The 19,795-nt window shown below is 36.3% G+C and overlaps 2 protein-coding genes across 3 annotated transcripts in view; one reads left to right on the top strand and one right to left on the bottom strand.

The window, feature by feature from the left end:
• Positions 1-1,173: 1,173 nt before the first annotated feature.
• PIP5K1B (phosphatidylinositol-4-phosphate 5-kinase type 1 beta) overlaps positions 1,174-19,795 on the top strand; it is a 387,289-nt gene continuing 368,667 nt past the window's right edge. The window contains exon 1 of one of the 2 annotated variants that reach the window (XM_053702527.1): positions 1,174-1,487. The gene's annotated coding sequence lies outside the window, so the exon portion shown is untranslated. Of the gene's footprint in view, positions 1,488-18,768; positions 18,853-19,795 lie in introns of those variants that run through there. The other variant, XM_053702529.1, reaches the window with a different exon arrangement.
• On the bottom strand, positions 17,872-18,737 carry LOC128649321 (protein CWC15 homolog). The gene has a single exon (XM_053702530.1). The coding sequence runs from the start codon at positions 18,735-18,737 to the stop codon at positions 18,045-18,047; it is 693 nt and encodes a 230-aa protein (XP_053558505.1). The 3' UTR covers positions 17,872-18,044.

Here is a 19,795-nt window from a genome sequence, read left to right as displayed (position 1 = left end):
CACTGCCAGGAATTTCAGAGGTGTGGTGTGCAGCTGCAATTAGCAACTTTCTAATTACCAAAAGGCAATGGCAAAGTCATGCATATTTGCTATTTCTATAACAAAGGGGATACCAGAGAAGCTTTAACAACCATTTGTGTCATGATTGCACAAGCGGTATGTAAATAATTTCATGGTGAATCCCAAAGTTTGATCACATTTGGCGGTGAAATGGAGACATGAAATATACCAAAATGGGCCTAGATAATTACCTTTGGTTGTCTGGTTTAAACTATATATATATATATATATATATATATATATATATATATATATATATATATATATATATATATATATATATATATATATATATATTTTACAGGTAAATAGAAAAAACAGGCTCTATTTCTGTTGAAATTTCTGTTGAAATTGAGTGATAGCAAAAATGCTAATAAAACAAACAGTATTTTGGGCAAGTTCTTCTCTGAAAGTCCGGGTAGTGAAGGGGTTAAACAAGTTTCCAATTTACTTCTATTATCTAATTTGCTTCATTCTCTTTGGTATCCTTTGTTTCAAAGCATACCTAGGTAGGATCAGGAGCAGCAATGCACTACTGGTGATTAGAGTCTGTACATATATGCCTCTTGTCATTGGCGCACCAGATGTGTTCAGCTGGCTTACAGTAGTACATTGCTGCTCCTTCAATAAAGAATACCAAGAGAATGCAGCAAATTTGATAATAGATAGTCCCCATGCCGGTTAGTGTTTTTTATAATAAGGTCCGAGGTCTTTTTAATGTGAATAGTATTTATTACTTGTGTAGCTGAGGCATTTGATTATAACCCATATTGCCAAATAGGAAAAATGACACTTAACCAGCTGAGTTGTAAAATTGAAATGTAGGCCATTTTGTGAAATAATTACAAATACTTGTAACGATCGTATCACAATGATAACAGAGAGTTTTTACAACACAATCTGTCAGTCAAGGAGTTAAAATGGAGGGCAATTACAGTATAGTGTAAACAAAATGTACCCTTTTAGAAGGAGCTATGAAGGCCTGATTCTTTTCATAAAGGACATCTCTGGCCTGGCTGTGACCCTCACACAGTGCAGCGTTTATAAACTGTGCAGCTGCAATACACTGGCTTACTGTGTATGAGAATGCAGCCACACAGTCAGTAAGCCAGGCATAGTGTGAGGAAGCAAGCAGGGAGGGAGCTCCAGCACAGCCAGGCGGGGCCTGTATGAGTAGCAGTGCTGTGTGTATGTGTGCATTGCCAGTGACGCTAGTTTTGTATTCAGTGGAACCCATCAGACAAGCAGGAGGCGAGGATAGCTGTGTGCCCTGTGCGCTGTGGAACATGTAATGCACAATCAGGGAAGACCGCACATTTGTGGCACAAAATAACAGCCCTAACTGCCAGTGAGAAAAAAGGGGGTGCTGAACTAGGTGACAGCCAGGATCTAAATCATTCTGCTCTGTGAATCATCACGTCCGGGAGGTGAGTACCAAGTTTCCTTAGATCTAATTTATCTTAAAGATATCATGCTATACGAGGGACACGAGCATTCATAGCCATGTATTTCCTCTGCACCGACATATTTATTATTATTTTACATTTTACCAGCATTCCCCTCACAGCTTGCTTGTTTATTTGTCTTGCTATTTGTTTTACATCGTATAGTCAATAATTAATGTGCTTAACAAGTAGTGACTACACTGCTAATGCCTTTTTTTTATGTCACTGCTTCATTTATTCTGGCGCCAGCAGCTAAGGTGTTAATTGGAGTTACTGTATATTACTATTAGATGTGCAGGAAGTTTACATCCATTTTACCTGCATTCACTCACTCGCAATGTCCTTTCTCTCTTCTGTACTCGGAGTCGGCATTAAAGCCAGTGCTGTGGATACTATGATACAAATGTTAATGCCACCTTAAGTCGCTGCAGTTGTTAGGGCTTCTTTTTAGTAGCCTCGCATTTTCATTTGTTTCTCCTCCTAATCTATTTAGCCTTAAAAAGCTGCATATAACACTAATGTACAGTCAAAATACCTTTAGCAACCCTGTCTCCTGCCAGTTCTCTGGCATTCTCCCTTTTGCACACCTAGTATAATATATTTATGTTCCCTTTCTCAGGATTGTTCTGCTTTGTACTTGTACTTTGTACCTTCCATAATGACATGTCATTTAAGCATTAAAGATTATGTTGGCCTTATTACATGAGTGTATTTTTTAACAGTGCAATATTATTTTCTACTTCAAAGACTGATGGAAATTCACAGTGAAATGAATGTATAACTGTTGTGTAATATGATTCTAATATATAGAAATAAAGTGCAGTATATATGTGATAAATATTACATTAATATGGCAAGCACTTGGAATGTTGGTGCAGTGATATGGACATAAAACATACATTCAACTATTACATTATTTATTATTTGTTGCAGTTAATGAGCATTACTGTACTGCTTGCAGATGCATCTCAATTCTTGGTTTAAACATGTTATCTGCTAGACCCTAGACATTAAGACTACATCTTTAGATGCACTCTGGTTAATGATCTGTTTTGTGTATATTTTATTTGCATATTAGCCAGTCAGATAAATATAGCAGGCATTTGCCTTTGTCACCAGCAATGTAAAAATGACCACCTGTAGCAAGTAGAAGTCCACATGAAGAGCGCTTTACTCACTCAATTAAAGTGATGGTAAACTCACTATAATGACAATGTTATTTCCTAAAGCTTTTATTACACATATACTTTGTATACTCTAATTTCTTTACTAATCAATGTTTAAGACAGAGTAAATTACTTTTTTTATTTGCAGGATTGCCTGTCCCTGGCCGCCTCCGTGTAAAAAATACTGATTGTGAAATTTGATTGACATATGGCACATCCAATAGCAGATGCACCATACGCCCTATGTATTTGATCTTCAGCACGCTCCCGTGCCGCTGCTTTGAGGGCTCTGAATTAGCAATGCACACTGCGCAAGTGCAGTTATCAGATGAGCCGACAGCGGCCTCATGTAAACAAACTGTTATGTGAGGGATATGCACATCTATATGTGAGGGATATGCAGCTTTGGTGCAGCTTTGGAGGATTGTGTGAGATCTCGTGTTTTTTTAAAGCAAAAAGTTATCAGGCACTGAAGAATTATAGGAAGTGAAATATCCCCTATTTATAGTGTTCTAGATTGTGAAGAGTATTTACTAATTATCAAGGGGTGTGACATCTATATGTGAGGGATATGCAGTTATTCCCACTATGAGCTTAGCTTTGATCCTACCACAAGGCATGCCCGGACAATGCATAACCTGCACCAAGCTAAACAAGCCGCACTCACCGTTAGTTCTACCTCCCTGAGCGGGAGAGCTGCGTCTGTAATCAGACGAGCCGACAGCGGCCTCATGTAAACAGTCTGTTTACATGAGGCCGCTGTCGGCTCATCTGATAACTGCACTTGCGCAGTGTGCATTGCTAATTCAGAGCCCTCAAAGCAGCGGCACGGGAGCGTGCTGAAGATCAAATACATAGGGCGTATGGTGCATCTGCTATTGGATGCGCCATATGTCAATCAAATTTCACAATCAGTATTTTTTACACGGAGGCGGCCAGGGACAGGCAATCCTGCAAATAAAAAAAGTAATTTACTCTGTCTTAAACATTGATTAGTAAAGAAATAAGAATATACAAGGTATATTTGAAATAAAAGCTTTAGGAAATAGCATTGTCATTATAGTGAGTTTACCATCACTTTAAGTACTTTTTTATGGATATAAATGTTAAACATATAAATTACTTTTCTGATGTTTAATAATTAAAAATGAAACAGGAATTCAGAATGTAATCTGGCATACAATAACGATTTCAGCACACTGAGGAAGCAAATACAATATAAAGAGATAAGACAGATATCCAAGGTCAGGCCTTTAAAAATATTGAAGCAGTGCTGAGCTTACAGTGAAGGGATAGGCTGAATATAAAATATTAGTGTATCTGGGAACATAGAGACATAAGTTAATAAGAGTACTGTATTTTTGTTTAATCAGACCATGGACATTCAGTTAGTATTTTATATAAAAATATGTGTCTAACAGGTGTGGCCGTAAGCAAAAAAGCAGATCAACAAATGAAAGAAAAAAACAATATAGAACAGTGACCAGTTTTTCAACTCTTTAACCACATTGTTTATGCTGCACTTTCCAACCTCCTTTTTAGTACTCTTTGAAGAGTACTTATATTGTCCTGTTGCCGTCTCACATCATTCTACTTACCCCTAGTTTTAAGGCATTGGCATTTCTAATTTATCATATCAAGTTGTTTATGGGCTATTAAAATATTTACTTTTAATGTGATGGCTAAAATGATATACAGACGTACTTTGCTTTGATCTCAGCTAATTAATTGTAATGGCTAAGACATACATTTATGTGTGTACTAGGCCTTTATATTATTAATGTACTTTAATTTCTGATACATTAATACTTGCTATTAAAAGTGCATGCTTTGTTTTATAGTCTGTGTATGGGTGTTATTAAAATGATATTGCTTTACCATATTACATTTTTATTTGTGAAATTGGAATTACCAAAAGCTCTCATTAATTTATATACAATGGAGTATGAAAACAATGTAATGGACATATAACCTTTGTATTTGGTTTACAGATACTGGTTTACAAGACTTAAACTGTAATCAACTGAAAATTGTTGGGCGGCAGCTTTGGCACAAGAATCTTTAGATTGTAAATAATCAAAGGTCAACTCTATGGTTCTAATAATTATTGTAAAAAATCAAAGTTTCTAAAGGATTCTACTGCAAAAATGATGTCCTCTAATTTAAAGGGACACGAAGCCCACACTTTTTCTTTCATTATTCAAATAGAGAGTACAATTTTACAAAAGTTTCCAATTTACTTCTATTATCAAATGTGCCTCGTTCTCATGCTATTCTTTGTTGAAGAGATATCTAGATAGGTAGCGTGCACATGCCTAAAGCACTACATGACAGGAAATAGTGCTGCTATCTAGTGCTCTTGTAAATGTATAACATTGTTGCAAAACTGCTGCCATATAGTGCTGCAGACACGTGCACACCCCTGAGCTTACATCCCTGCTTTTCAACAAAGGATAATAAAAAAATCTGATAATAGAAGTAAATTGGAAAGTTGTTTAAAATTGAATGCTTTATCTGAACCATGAAATAAATGTTTTGGGTTGTATGTCCCTTTAATAGGGCTTGCCGTTTTTGTATTATTGGTAAATAAATAGGTAGAGTCCTGCTCAGGGGCTGCAAACATTGCAGCTCCCTAGAAGAACATGACCAGTGATTGGCAGGTTTTGCGACTGTTGTTCTTGATTGGCTTGATTGCTGGTGAGCTATCGCATTTGTAGTGCACAAGCTGTACATTAACTATGCGTTTAACCCCTTTGCAGGGATTGCTAGCATTACTAATGGAAAAATGACATGCTTTAGCAAAATAGGATTTGTCCTTTTTGCAATAAAATGTACTTTTAACTAATACAACTCATGCACCCCTTCTTACACATTGACTTTTTCTTAGTAGTTTTTATTACATTTGAATTCTTTGCAAACTAGATTTACGTTGTAATTCTAGTGGATCTTATACACTGGAAATGATGGTAATTTGTTTTAGGCTAAAGATGGTAATATTAAATTATAAACTGTATCTATATATATACAAAACTCTGCAATATCCTTTTTTCATTATTTATTTTGTTCCCGTTCCCTGTAATTCCATTCTGAAATTGTGAGCTTTTTGGTTCCTGTTAGAAATAGAATTGCAGAACACTGTTATATAACGCACAGCCATTGGCTGCACACTCTAGTGACCTATTTATAACTGTCTCTAATTGGCTACAGCAGAGAAAAAAAACATGGTAGCTCCCATTGTTTTATAGACACTAAAACTTTACACTTATTTTGTCAATATTTAAACAACTAATGAAACTTTAAAAAATACATTTTCTTGTTATTCTCAGACTAATCTTTTCTTTGAATGCATCATTCTATCTAGCATTTATTTATTGTTTAATGTCCCTTTAAGAATAGTTTGATAGGAATGTTGCCTGGATAGATGAAGCCTTATTCTTAAGAAATTCATTAACAGAAGTAGCGTAATATATCAACATATGTCAGTTTCAGCAATACTTTAACACATTGCCGTTGTTGTAACTTATAGCAGCGATTTGAAATAGCAAATACAGGAATATTTACCAGGATAACAGCTATATTTTGTTTGGCACAATTAATAGAACTTTAAAGGGACAGTGTACTGTAAAATTGTTTTCCTGTTAATGTGTTTTCAGTAACTTGTTATACCAGTTGCAGAGTATAACATTTATGGGAAATTGTTCCTTTACAACGCCAGGTAGCCACCATGGATTAGAGTTTCGCCATTACCCCCTCTGAGACTTCCACCAGCCACACCTAAACGTTAGCTTGTTGTGGTTGGATGGATCTTTTCTAGGCTCACAGCTGTGAAATACAAATCTAACGTTTATTGTGTTATTATATAATGTATGTGTGTGTGTGTATATATATATACACACAAGTATACCAGTGACGTGCAGTGACGTCAGAGGCTGGTGAGGCAGTGGCAGGATACACCTTCATTCTTTAGATATCCTTTGTTGAAGAAATAGCAATGCACATGGGTGAGCCAATCACATGAGGTATCTATGTGCAGCCACCAATCAGCAGCTACTGAGCATATTTAGATATGATTTTCAACAAAGGACATCAAAATAATGAAGAAAATTAGATATTAGATGTAAATTGGAAAGTTATTTAAATTTGCATATGGGTTTCATATGGGTTTCATGTCCCTTTAAATGGTGTCTTGGAAAACTGGTCAACTTAGTAAACATCTGATTTTAGTTTAAAGGATTGTAACAGAAACTCTTGCCAGATAACACAATGCTTGCTCTGATTATGAGATCTAGAAATCCATGCCCATTAAAATATATTTAAAACATACTTTTTACTTTAATGCTGCAAATTTTGCTTATAGATTCTTTCATTACATAAGGGATGAGAGTCAGAGGGGGAGGAAGAGAGACAGAGAGAGAAAGAGACCATGGGGGAGAACAAAACATAAGAAGAGAGATGAAGAGAGAGAGAGAGAGAGAGAGAGACACACACACACACACAAGGGGGGGGGGACCACTGCATTTTAAGTAATAAAACAGCAGAGCTACAGAGAGTTCAGAAAATTAGTCTATAATTTAGTGTGAAGTACAGAGGCAAGCTGCTAAGTTAGTGGGTGTAAAGTTTGAGTAAACAAAATACAAAAACGACCCTGCTGTAAAAGAGTAAAAAAACACTAAACCACATTCATTAAATTATCATTTACACTAACAGAATCCCTTTCAGTAAAATCTTACTTTAATAAGATGTGGGTGAAACACTGCTCTCTCTGCCTCTCTCCTGCTCTGGAAGGATTCAGGAAGTGACAGTGGCACATTCCACTGCACTTAGAGGGGAAGAACAGAACTCTCTTTTTCACTTTAGCAAAGCTGGCAGCTCCACAGGACAGCAACAAAATATATGAAAGTTGTTTTTTTCCGTTTTTGTTTTGTTTTATATGATTTAACATCCAGCCCCAACCCTATGTTCCACTTACTAATGCCTCTCGCTGGATTGGTTCAGCCCAAATAGGACTGCCTCAAATAAGCAGTTAATGGGCCATGCAATGATCTTAACCACTTGCATCCAGTAGATGGCGCAGCATGTTGTGTAATGGTGGGCAGACCTGCTTGTGCCTCTTCATTACACAACATATAGCTGTGAGAAAAAAAAATGCTGGGAAAAAAAAATTACAATTTTTTTTTTAAAGCCAATAAAAAAAAAATATTTTTGCCCATATGAGAGGTGAAGCACTGCCTCACCTGCCTCTAGTGACTGCACATCACTGAAGTATACATATTTGTCTTTATATATATTTTTAAATCTTATCTCTCTCTGTATACGCACAAACACTCCTTACATTGTATTTGCCTCTTTACAAAAAGTCCAGTACTTTGGGCCTAATGATCTAAAGCTCTCCGATATGGTGAGATTATCTCTTGTCAGTTGTGTGAGGTTCCTCAAATCATTTTAGAGAGGCAAATTGTAGTTAAGATCTGTTTATCTAGCTATGTAGCGCTGTAGATGTCTTCTTGAGAAAGTACAGCACACACAGATGTGGATTTGCACAGATCTGTGTGCCTTTAAGGAGCGTTATACTTCTACTACTACTACAGTACAATCAACCTCTCATTGGGAGAGATAGAAAACCCAACCCATTTAAAGGGGTGTTCCTGCAGAATCTTTGAATCCTCTCATTGGATGCTTGAGTATATTATCCCTTTAATGAGAGTAATATTTATGTGTAAGGACCATAGGTTAATGAGGTTTACAGCATGTTCAGTTTACTTTTTACCTCATTTATTTCTAGCTAAGTGCATGAATTAAATGATCTATTGTGCTAGAATGTTTATTATGGCTCTGTTGCTTGAACATATCTGTGTGTTTAAAACCACCAAGCGGCTAAACACAAAGCTAAAGTAATATGCAGACCAGCAATACCCTGCTGGTTTGTAGCCGAGTGCATTGACTGAGCCAGTTAGCATGGCATATGTGCTAATCCATCACTCACCCACCCACTGTGTTCAGCTCAGTACCCCAGTGTATTGTTGAAGCAGCTATGCCTTTACCTATGTGTTTAATCCCTTTGCATGGGGATTAAACAGGGCTGTGCAAGCAGAAGTACAGTTATACTCCAGCACATAAGAGCATTTTGTCATTGCTCCTTTATTTCCTCAGATGATTTGGTGTCCCTTGCATGCCATAGTGTGTGATTCATGTATATGGGTGACACACCTTCTGTGTCTTGTGTAATACAGTCTCAGATATCTATTTTTTTCACAGGCTTTGCCTAGTGTAATGTAATCTAACCTCGTATGACACAGAGTTAATTTTCATTACAAGTAAAGTTCTGAAATAGCTGAACTTTATAATGCATCACATCTATTGTTGCTGTGCTACTTGTCATTATTAAAGGGACAGGAACCCCAAACTTTTCTTTCATGATTCGGATAGAACATACAATTTGAAACAACGTTCCAATTTTCTTCTGTTGTAAAATGTGCTTCATTCTCTTGTTATCCTTGGCTGAAGGAACAGCATTGCACTACGGAGCACTAGCTGAACACACCTAGTTAGCCAATCACAAGAGACAGATCTTAAGCTACAATTTGCCTCTCTAAAATAATGCAGGCACCGATCAGCAGCTAGCTCCCACTAGTGTAGGATATGTGCGTATTCTTTTTCAACAATGGATACCAAGAGAATGAAGCACATTTGAAAATAGAAGTGAATTTAAAAGTGTCTTAAAATTACATGATCTATCTGAATAGTGAAATTTTAATTTTGGCTTTCCTATACCTTTAACATAAACAGAACTTCAGTGGGTTTGTTGTTGGCTTGTCTCTTTCTGTGCATAAAAATTGTTCACCCAGTAAACTTACTATTACTTACTGTTACCATTGAGGCCTCTCTGGCAGCCTAAGGGTTAATGTACATATGTTGAATAAAAAAATATAAAACGGGGGCGTGTCCAGTCGGCCATGATCGGTTGCATAAACTAGTTGCTCCGCATTGGAGAAAAGATAACCGCCAATTATCTGCAGCATTAATAAGAATTCTCTCCTACAAAGCCAACTATGTGTAAACAACTGTTGCACTGAATGATATCTCCATACTGAAATTACACACGGATCAGAGCCCTAGTCTGAAACGTTGGCTGTCGAGGTTGCGGCCTAACTAATCAGACTTTCAACATCCCCCCCCCCCCCGGTCATCCCGGTAGAGCAGTTTAGAAGAAAACTGCATATACTGTGCTACCTCTTGTTATATACTATCGAACATCTGTTCTCTAGATTACTGGGGCAAAGATTTTCTGATCGGCTAGTGGAGGAAGTCCCATCATGGTGGATCCTATTGAGGCCTGGGGGACTAAGGTACAAGGACTATTAACTAACCACTTCCAGAGTCTTGAGAGACACTTAAAGATGGTGCTCGCTCGCTATACCCAGATGTCCACAGCAGAGATGAACACATCTTTGGAAGTAGCTAATACTAAAGGAGACATCAATCTACCTACTCGAGCAGCTGAATCCCTAACAACTAGGCAGGAAACATCACATTTACCTTCATGCGGGGGTCAGAGAGGTGAAGCAGATGAAAATGGGATCAGAAACAGGAAACCTTTTAACCCACACAGCGGCACACAGGCGACACCTAAAAGATCAAACCGGCGAAAACAAAGAGAGCCCTGGGTGAGTTGTCTCAGAAACCAAGAGCACTATTCACTGCATGGAAAAGATATGATAGAGGAAGAACAACCTTTCATTAAGCCAGGAAGTAATCATATCGACAATACTGAAGACACAAGTCTTAAAGAGTCAATAGTATGTACAACTGTTACCAGGAGCCCTTTTGAACATCAGGACTTTTGGTATATTATTAATGGCCAAAACTATGGGTTTGATTCACCTCCGGTGAGTCTTATGCTATGCCTGGTACTCTCTGGTGTTGGCTAAAATGGTGGGGACCATATCGCATTTAAAGTTATGTTACACGCACATGTTTGGACTTGATTATATAGTATTTAGCTTAATTATAAGTTTGATTTCAATGTGTTTCACTACTTTTTTTGTCATCTATTACCATATCCATGGGACAAAATCTTAGTAACTTATTAATGGTTTATTAACAGGTCTAGAAGCAAATGGGTTCTCTTCCCTATTGTAAAAAACTGCACATTTTTTAACTATCAAACTTTCAGGGAGTACTTCAGAAACAAAGCATAAATGTATATTAAGCAGGGCTTAGATAGAACTCCTGATAGGCATAAGTGTGTATATTAGCATATAAGCAACATGTATCTGCCCATTCCATAAGGGGATTTTTCATACAGGGATTTCTCACCCCAATTTCAGTTACATTTACTCTCCATTGCAACTACTTGGTAGTAATTATTAGCAAAGGTGTTCCATTTTTGCACTTTTTAACCATTTTCACATTCTCTATAGGCTAACGCAATCTCAGCCCTAGCTATAGCAACATTAGATTGTTCCCACACTGTCTGCGGCCGAGGCAGTGGGGCACGATACATTTGGATGTTGCTCAAGACTAGGCAATATACAGGCAACAATAGATTAATCATAAACACGGTGTAAGTGGAACTCCTGACAGACTTAAATATATATATTAGCCGACTTCTAGCAAGCTGATAACCTGGCGATTGGTTATAAGTCTATCCAAGGTAATTATTACCGGATCATAGCTCTTTGAACAATCTTACATGAGAGAATTTCCCCACAATACCCACTTATCGCATAACAATGTAGATACGCTGAAGGTTCTTTAAGCAGTATCCTAAAATACTCCTTTTCTCTATAGAGAACTCTACCAGCTCTAGAAGCCTATTCATATACTTACATGTTATCTAGTAGTTTTACTGGCTTAAGAATTTCATGCCTAAATTGTACTTTTAAGTTGTTTACAAGTATTTCCACTACCCTTATAATGGCATTTGAAATAGTTTATTTAGCCTGTGGTATTCCCACCCATCCTATACCAAATTACAGAGAAAATTGCCCATAATATAAATAAGTTGTTGGTTTTTCTTTTTACTCTTATTAATGTAGCACAATATATTACATTCTATATTCACTGATAGACCACATAAAAATAAAATTAGGTTCATTAATTGGGATCCAAGAGCGGTCTCCTCTTGTCAGAGATTACCTACCATAGATATGCACCCACAGTTACATAGAGGTCCAAAAGTGGCCTCATGTTCTATTGAGTGGGTGCATAGTTTATTAGTTAATATTGATTGTACTAGAAATGTATTTTGCCACATGTACATATAATGTATCTCTGTTTCTCTATTGACAATTTTTGTTTGTATGCCTTGCAATGAACCTCAAGAAAAAAAAAAATATATATATAAAACTATTTTGATATTATTCTGTATTCCAACTCCAATCTACAATGATAGCGACCATAAAACCAGAGACACATGTAACGTGGAATGTTAGCATCTCTGCTTTAAAAGGAAAGTATACTATAAAATAGTTTTTCCTGGGCGAGAACAATGGAAAATAAACATTGTATTACCTTATCTCTTCTATAACTAACTGGGAGTGTAATTTCTACTGGCTGTGTTAACACAGCTTGGCCTTGAGGCCAAAAACTTTCAGGATGGGTGGGGATACCACAGGCTAAATAGACTATTTAAAATGCCAATATAAGGGTAGTGGTCAGTGGAAATACTTGTAAATAACTTAAAGGTACATGAAACGCAAAAATGTTCTTTCGTGATTCAGATAGAGAATACAATTTTAAACAACTTTCTAATTTACTTCTATTATCTAATCTGTTTCTTTCTCTTTGTATAATTTGTTGAAGGAGCAGCAATGGACTACTGGTTTCTAACTGAACACATGGGTGAGCCAGTCACAATCAATATATATATATATATGCAGCCACCAATTAACAGCTAGAACCTAGGTTCTCTTCTGCTCCTGAGCTTGCCTAGATAAACCTTTCAGCAAATAACAAGAGAAGGAAGCAAATGAAATAATATAATAAATTGGAAAGTTGTTTAAAATTGTATTCTCTATCTGAATCATGAAAGAAAATGTTTGGGTTTCATGTCCCTTTAATACACTCCAGCAGGTAAAGTGGATTATTAGGAACAAATTAAAGGAGAGAAAAGGGGTAAACTGTCCCTTTAAAGGGACAGTCTACACCAGAATTTTTATTGTTTTAAAAAAAATAGATAATCCCTTTATTACCCATTCCCCAGTTTTGCATATCCAACACAGTTATATTAATATACTTTACCTCTGTGATTATCTTGTATCTAAGCCTCTGCAAACTGCCCCTTTATTTCAGTTCTTTTGACAGACTTGCAGTTTAGCCAATCAGTGCCTGCTCCCAGATAACTTCACATGCACGAGCACAGTGTTATCTATATGAAATACTTGAACTAACACCCTTTAGTGGTGAAAAACTGTTAAAATGCATTCTGAAAAGAGGTGGCCTTCAAAGTCTAAGAAATTAGCATATGAACCTACTAGGTTAAGCTTTCAACTAAGAATACCAAGAGAACAAAGCAAAATTGGTGATAAAAGTAAAATGGAAAATTGTTTAAAATTACATGCTCTTTCTGAATCATGAAAGTTTATTTTAGCCTAGACTGTCCCTTTAAGTCTTTAAAACCCAACACAATAAATATAGTCTTGCTCACAGTTAATTATACTTATTATTGGTTTATGAAACGTGAATACTAATTTTTCTTAAAGAGACAGTAAACACCTGTTGCTCAGGTGCATTACTGGACGCTAGCTGGTGATTGACGGCTACACACATTCCTCTTGTCATTGGCTCACCAGATCTGCTAACTCCCAGTAGTGCATTGTTGTTCTGGATCTGACTTGAATTATGCAGGGGTTAAACACATAGTGATATACAAACAATAATTAAATAATACAAGGTTCTAACACTGAGCCTTTTCTTTTATGTATCTTTAAATCTTATTAAACTTACCTTCAACATAAATCTAAAATCAATTATATTATGCCTCACACTTTTATGGATCACGTTGCATTCTTGTTTTAGCAAAAGGGACAGAGGTGCAGTTGTGATCAATTATATTTACAGAAGACAAGAAGCTTGTGACAATAGTGATATTTGTTTTATTGGCAATGGTTTATACATCTACTAGGCAGTTGCTATTTAGCTGTTATTTAAACAGTGCATGCATTGTTGATAAAATGTTCATATGAAAACAAAGCATTGTGTAATTCTTTTTGTTGGTCAACATTTTCTCTGTGCAAGCTGAGTAACAAATAGCAAACTTCCTGCTTACTTTTGTAAAGCACATAGATACAGCACATGAGCCCAAGTGCTGATAGAAGGACCTGTCATCTAGGGGCTCGATTTATCAAGCCCTTCTTCTCCCTTTGACTGCGGGTTCTCACAAGAGAACCTGAAGTCAGGATTTATCGGTCATCAGACCATTGCTTCCTATCCTCTTGTCCAACTGGGGGAAAATTCCACCTCCCCGGTCTCATCTGACCAGGGAGATTGACATCTCCTGCCTGTGCGTGATTGGCTGTGCGCAGGCAGGGGGCGGGGTTGCACGCGAGCGCAAAATAGCGCTTGTGTGCAATGTTAAATTCGAGAAGCGGATTGCTGCCCACCAGAGGAGAGCTTGGGCAGACGGGGCAAATATGTATGCCCCTGTCCGCCCTTGATTGATAAATTGAGCCCCAAGGATGGACTTTTTCCATTATAGCTTGTCTCAAGGATTTTATTCTAAGTGCTTGAGGGTATTGTCCTATCCTATGTCATGACCAACAAAATGAGCTCCTAAAACCATACTTCCTTACCACAAGACAAGAAGATGACATACCGATAGACAATGGGGAAATTATGGTTAGAATATTTGTATAGGTGTCCACATAATAATGCTTATTAAAGGGACATATAACAAAAAAAAACATGATTTAGAAAGAACAGACTATTTTAAACAACTTTCCAATTTACTTCTATTATCTAATTTGCTTCATTCTCTTGATAGCCTTTGTTGAAAAGGATATCTAAATATGTTCAGAGCTACTGATTGGTGGCTGCACATAGATGCCTCGTGTGATTGGCTCACCCATGTGCATTGCTATGTCTTCAACAAAGGATACCTAAGAATGAAGCAAATTAAATAATAGAAGTAAATTGGAATGTTGTTTAAAATAGTATTCTCTATCTGAATTGTGAAAGAAAATTTGTGGGTTCCATGACCCTTTAAACACTAAATAAATGCTAGATAGAATAATGCATTTAAAGAAAAGACTAGTCTGTGAATAACATGCAGATTTATTTTTTTGACATTTCATTAGTTGTTTAAATATTGACAAAATAAGTGTAAAGTTTCAGTGTCTATAAAACAATGGGATCTGCCATGTTGTAACTTACGTTACCTGCTCTGCTGTGGCCAATTAGAGACAGTTATAAATAGGTCATTAGAGTGTGCAGCCAATGGCTGCGTGGAATAAAACAGTGTTCTACACTTCCATTTCTAACAGGAACCGAAAAGCTCACAATTTCAGAATGGAATTACAGGAAAAGGGGACAAAATAAATAATGCAAGTATATTGCAGAGTTTTTTATATATACAATTTATCATTTTATATTACCATCTCAAAGTGTTTAATGTCCCTTTAATAAATAATAATCCAATAATAAATAATAACCCAATAATAAATAATAATCCAATAAAGCTGCCCTAATAAATCACAGGCTACTGTTTTATTTACAGGTTTTTGTGTGATTAATTGGAAGTCATTGGATTATTAGAGAATAGAATAAGGTGGGAGGTGTTTAGTATGTAGTAGATAGGAGAATGTGTTTATTGAATGTGAAGAAATAGTCATGTGGTGTGTGGGTGAAGATAAACACCTTCTCTGTTGGTGTCATACTTTACTGCTGTACAAGGCGCTAAAGGACACTTGTATCTTGTACGTGCTCATGTTCATGGAACTTGCAGACATATTACTTTTATGAGGCCATCACATAACTCTTGCTTACAAGCATGTGCGTGCAAATGTGTTAGATAAAGGCTTGGTCTTAGCTGTTTATTCAAATATTTAAAGGGCCACAATAGTTGAGAAATGACATGCTCTGTTTGATTATACTATGTCATTTTAAGACCCTTTGTGAGGTTAAACACACAGTAGTGCAGGGTTGATACTCTTAAAATGACATAGTATAACCAATTAGAGCCTATCATTTTTTCGACTTTCATGGCCCTTTAATATGCTGTTTGAATGTATTTATGTGTCTGACAGTGTGTGTATGAAAGCTCAATAGTCAATTGTCCAGTAGTTTTTGTTTGTTTGTTTATATTGAGTCTGTGTTTGACAATGGGGGTGTGTCTGCTAGTTCTAGTATCGCCTGCTCAACAATGTTGTCTGGATCAGAATATTGCTGTTGGCAGGACATTGCCACAGCAGCACTGTAAGAGGCTAAGCCCTAACTGTAAACTGTAAGCTAGTTATATTGCCAGGTGATTGTGTGGCTCTTCCTGTGACACTGTTGCAGAAATATTGTGGTCCCTGACATAAGGCAAGATTTAATACAACTCATACCCGTCACCCTTTATATAAATCAAACAGTTAATATGAGTTAATATATAGTTTAATTTGAGGGCAACTGGCACCACTTTAAAACAGTTAAAAATAGATCAGCACAATATATTACAATTAAAAATGAAATTGTATTTTCAAACTCTGTACTCTGATAAAAAAAATACAGTACACGTTTATTTAAATAAACCCTGCCTAATTTAAAATTGCAACGCAGAAACACTTCTTTTTCTCACACTAACCTTTTTTTGGCATTTTGTTTTAACACTAAACACACTTGCTGAATGCCACTTTCTACCTCCTCGCTAGCAATGTGAGATTTATTTTACAAAGAGGCTGCATGTATAATTGCAACTATTTCACTTTATGTTCCTGTGTCCTGTATTCGCAAATAAAATCTAAATCTGGGTGATAAAGTTCATTCTATTTGCATAACAATAGCAATGAAATCTAAACTTTTATGCACTATTTTTCTTGCAAATATTGTAGGAATAAAAACAAATTTACATTTATATAAAATTATAAAATAAGACCTAAAGGCATTTTCATATCCTAATAAATGCAAGGGATTCTTCTCGTCTAGTTCTGCAAACTTCCCCAAGTGAGCATCTGTTTCTCAGTGGGATTTTTTTCTGTATGACCTTACAAACCTGGTGAGCCTGAAATCAGCAAGTCATTCATAAGAAAAAGGTTTACAGAATCTGGGAACAATGTAGCAAGACACCCTGCGAAGTAAGCTACTTAAATACCTGTGTATTTTATCTGACAGTGTAAGTGTCTTTGCTCGGTACTGAGAGAGCTTATATCTGTCTCTTGCTAGATGTATTTATGTATTCAAATATATATATGTTTTTTTTATTTATTATTTTTATAAAGTAATGGGTATCACCATGTTGAAACCTTGGTTTCCCTTATTAAATCTCTTCTGCTGAGAATAATTGGGGAAGTGTGCAAACAATAATTGTGTTGAATATACCAATGGTAATGTAACTGTGTAACAGAATTTAAAGTTGCTTTAGAACTGATATATTCCATGCAGCAATTGTCCATAATTATCCACAGCAGAAGAGATTAGATAAACAGATAACATATAGAAACTCAGAGGAATTGCAAAGCCTTTGTTCTGTCAGATTAGCAAACATATCAGATCAGCAAATGGAAGTGATGTTCCGTCAGCTGCCTTACTGCAAATACTCACCGCGCATGCGCTCCACTACGTCATTGCATTCCAATCCCAGCACGTCAGAAATTACAATCTACCCGTCAAATTTTGGAAACTTTTAAAGCGCATGCGCGCACAGAGGTGTAGTTTGTATATGTAAGGTATGATGGGTAATGTAATTTAATTTAAAAAAAACTATGGTACCTTTATTTATATCGATGTAATATACAATTATAACAAGTTACATTAAAATTATTTTTGATAAATTAACAAACTGAACCTTAAAGAATTAGATGCTGATATTTTTAAACCAGCTTTACTTGAGAAAGAATACCAACTGATTTGTATTAGACTAAATTATATATTTTAAAGTACTGTTCTGCATTTTTCTTTCTCAATAAAGCTGGTTTAAAAATATCAGCATCTGATTCTTTAAGGTTTTTTAAAGGGACACTAAACCCCAAATTTTCCTTTCATGATTCAGGTACAGAATACAATTTAAAGAAAAACCATGTTTATTCACATACAACCAAAATTACATGCAGGCAAAAGACATGGGCTGGTTGAGCGTCCATTTACTGCTGGGGGTGTCAGCAGACAGACGTTCACCTACAGAACACAAACCGAATGCTAAAATATTCTCATTATTAGAGGAGCACATAAAACTGTACTACTTGATATATTTCTCCATAAACTTCTTGTGAAACTCAGAACGTAAGGTGTCATTTACAAATCGCTTCTCTTTCTTCATTTCGTCAACTCCCTTGGCGCAGTTCTTAAAAACAACATCGTCATCCCACCTTCTTTTTACTTTAAAACTGACCAGAGCTTGTGCAGGCACTGTGAGGTTTAGCAGAGGGTTACCACTCAGGATATTCTCCATTCGAATTCTCTCCTCTTCAGCTTTCTGCTCTAGTTCCTTTCGGGCTTGTTCTTCTGCTCTTTCCTTTTTGATTTTCTCAAGCTCAGCTATAAGGGCGGCAGTATCATCATCGCTGTCGTTATCTGAATCTTCATATTCTTCTTCATTAGTCAGGGGGTCATCTGCATCAAGATTCGCTGCTGGGATTTGATCTAGACGAGGTTTCTTTGATATAGAAGATGCATGTTCTCTTGTTGGCCTGTCTCTATTCTTCTCCCTCACAACAACCCGTTCTCTCTCTTCCAGTTCCCTTCTGAAGTCACGGCTACGAACCTCCTCAGGGGCATCCTGTGTAGTTTGTCTAGTTTGTCTGTATTTTATTTTAGTGTGAGACGGAAGGTCTCTGCTGGAATATTGTTTTGAGAGTTGACTGAGATCTCCCTCTCCTTTTCCTCTGCCTCCTCTTGCAGGCTCAAACGTTGGTCTGGCCGCAGTTGTCATCTTTTAAACAAGCTCTCCCAGGCCAGGAAACGGCCTCCCCTGCAAGCCTCTATCTCCCTTCTCCCGGAACAGTAAAGCGTTTCAGCAGCGGAACACGGTGAAGGACGTCATCATTGTAAGACAGAGATTTCCGCTTTCCCCTGGCACTTCACAGAATACAATTTTAAACAACATTCCAATTTACTTCTATTATCTAATTTGCTTCATTCTTTAGATATCCTTTGTTGAAGAAATATCAATGCACATGGGTGAGCCACTCACATGAGGCATCTATGTGCAACCACCAATCAACAGCTACTAAGCATAGCTAGATTTGATTTTCAGCAAAGGATATTAAATAAAAATAAATTAGAAAGTTGCACGCTCTTTCTAATCATGAAAGAAAAAAATTGTGTTTCATGTCCCTTTAAGGTCCGTTTGCTGATCTGATATATTTGCTAAACTGACAGAACACCTGCAAACAAAGGGAGACACAAAAGTAATGAAAATATGTTGCAAAGGTTTTATGGAACATAATTAAACATTTTATCAGATGTATTTAATGTTCATTTAAAGGGGCATTAGACTAATTTGTTTTCCCTTGTTGCATTGAAAAGAGGGTATTTTAAAATGTAATGTATTCTTTTCTTTTTAAATGGCTGATCCTGTACTAGGAAAAAAAACACACTTCTGGGATATGTCACTGCTGTCTAATTGGGAATGTTCTGTTTATCAGCCAGTGAGCTTCTATCCTATAAACTAGTTGTATACACCCAGTGTTACATTCAAAATAAACAGCTTTATTGTAAACCTTTCATGCAAAAAAAATTTTTTAATTTTTATTTTTTGTAGATTTTTAGGAAAGAAATTTGCTGAGTTTGATGTCCCTTTAAACTGACACAAAGTATTTTTTTTAAAAAAAAATATGCATAGGATATATCAGTAATTAATAACTGCATTACAGAATATCTGAATACAAAAAGAAATGTTTAGAAAATGTAAAACTTTGTTTTGTCTTCAAACACAACATATTGATAGTCTCTTGAATATCTATCTATCTATCTATCTATCTATCCATC

Source organism: Bombina bombina, chromosome 2 (assembly GCF_027579735.1).
Source record: "Bombina bombina isolate aBomBom1 chromosome 2, aBomBom1.pri, whole genome shotgun sequence".
In the NCBI taxonomy this organism is placed as follows: Eukaryota; Metazoa; Chordata; class Amphibia; order Anura; family Bombinatoridae; genus Bombina; species Bombina bombina.
The sequence above is the reverse complement of the archived record's forward strand: the minus strand, read 5'-3'. Positions and strand labels throughout refer to the sequence as shown.

Coding starts and splice junctions, on each gene's coding strand:
- LOC128649321 (XM_053702530.1), bottom strand. CDS start 18,737: ATGACAACTGCGGCCAGACCAACGTTTGAGCCTGCAAGAGGAGGCAGA.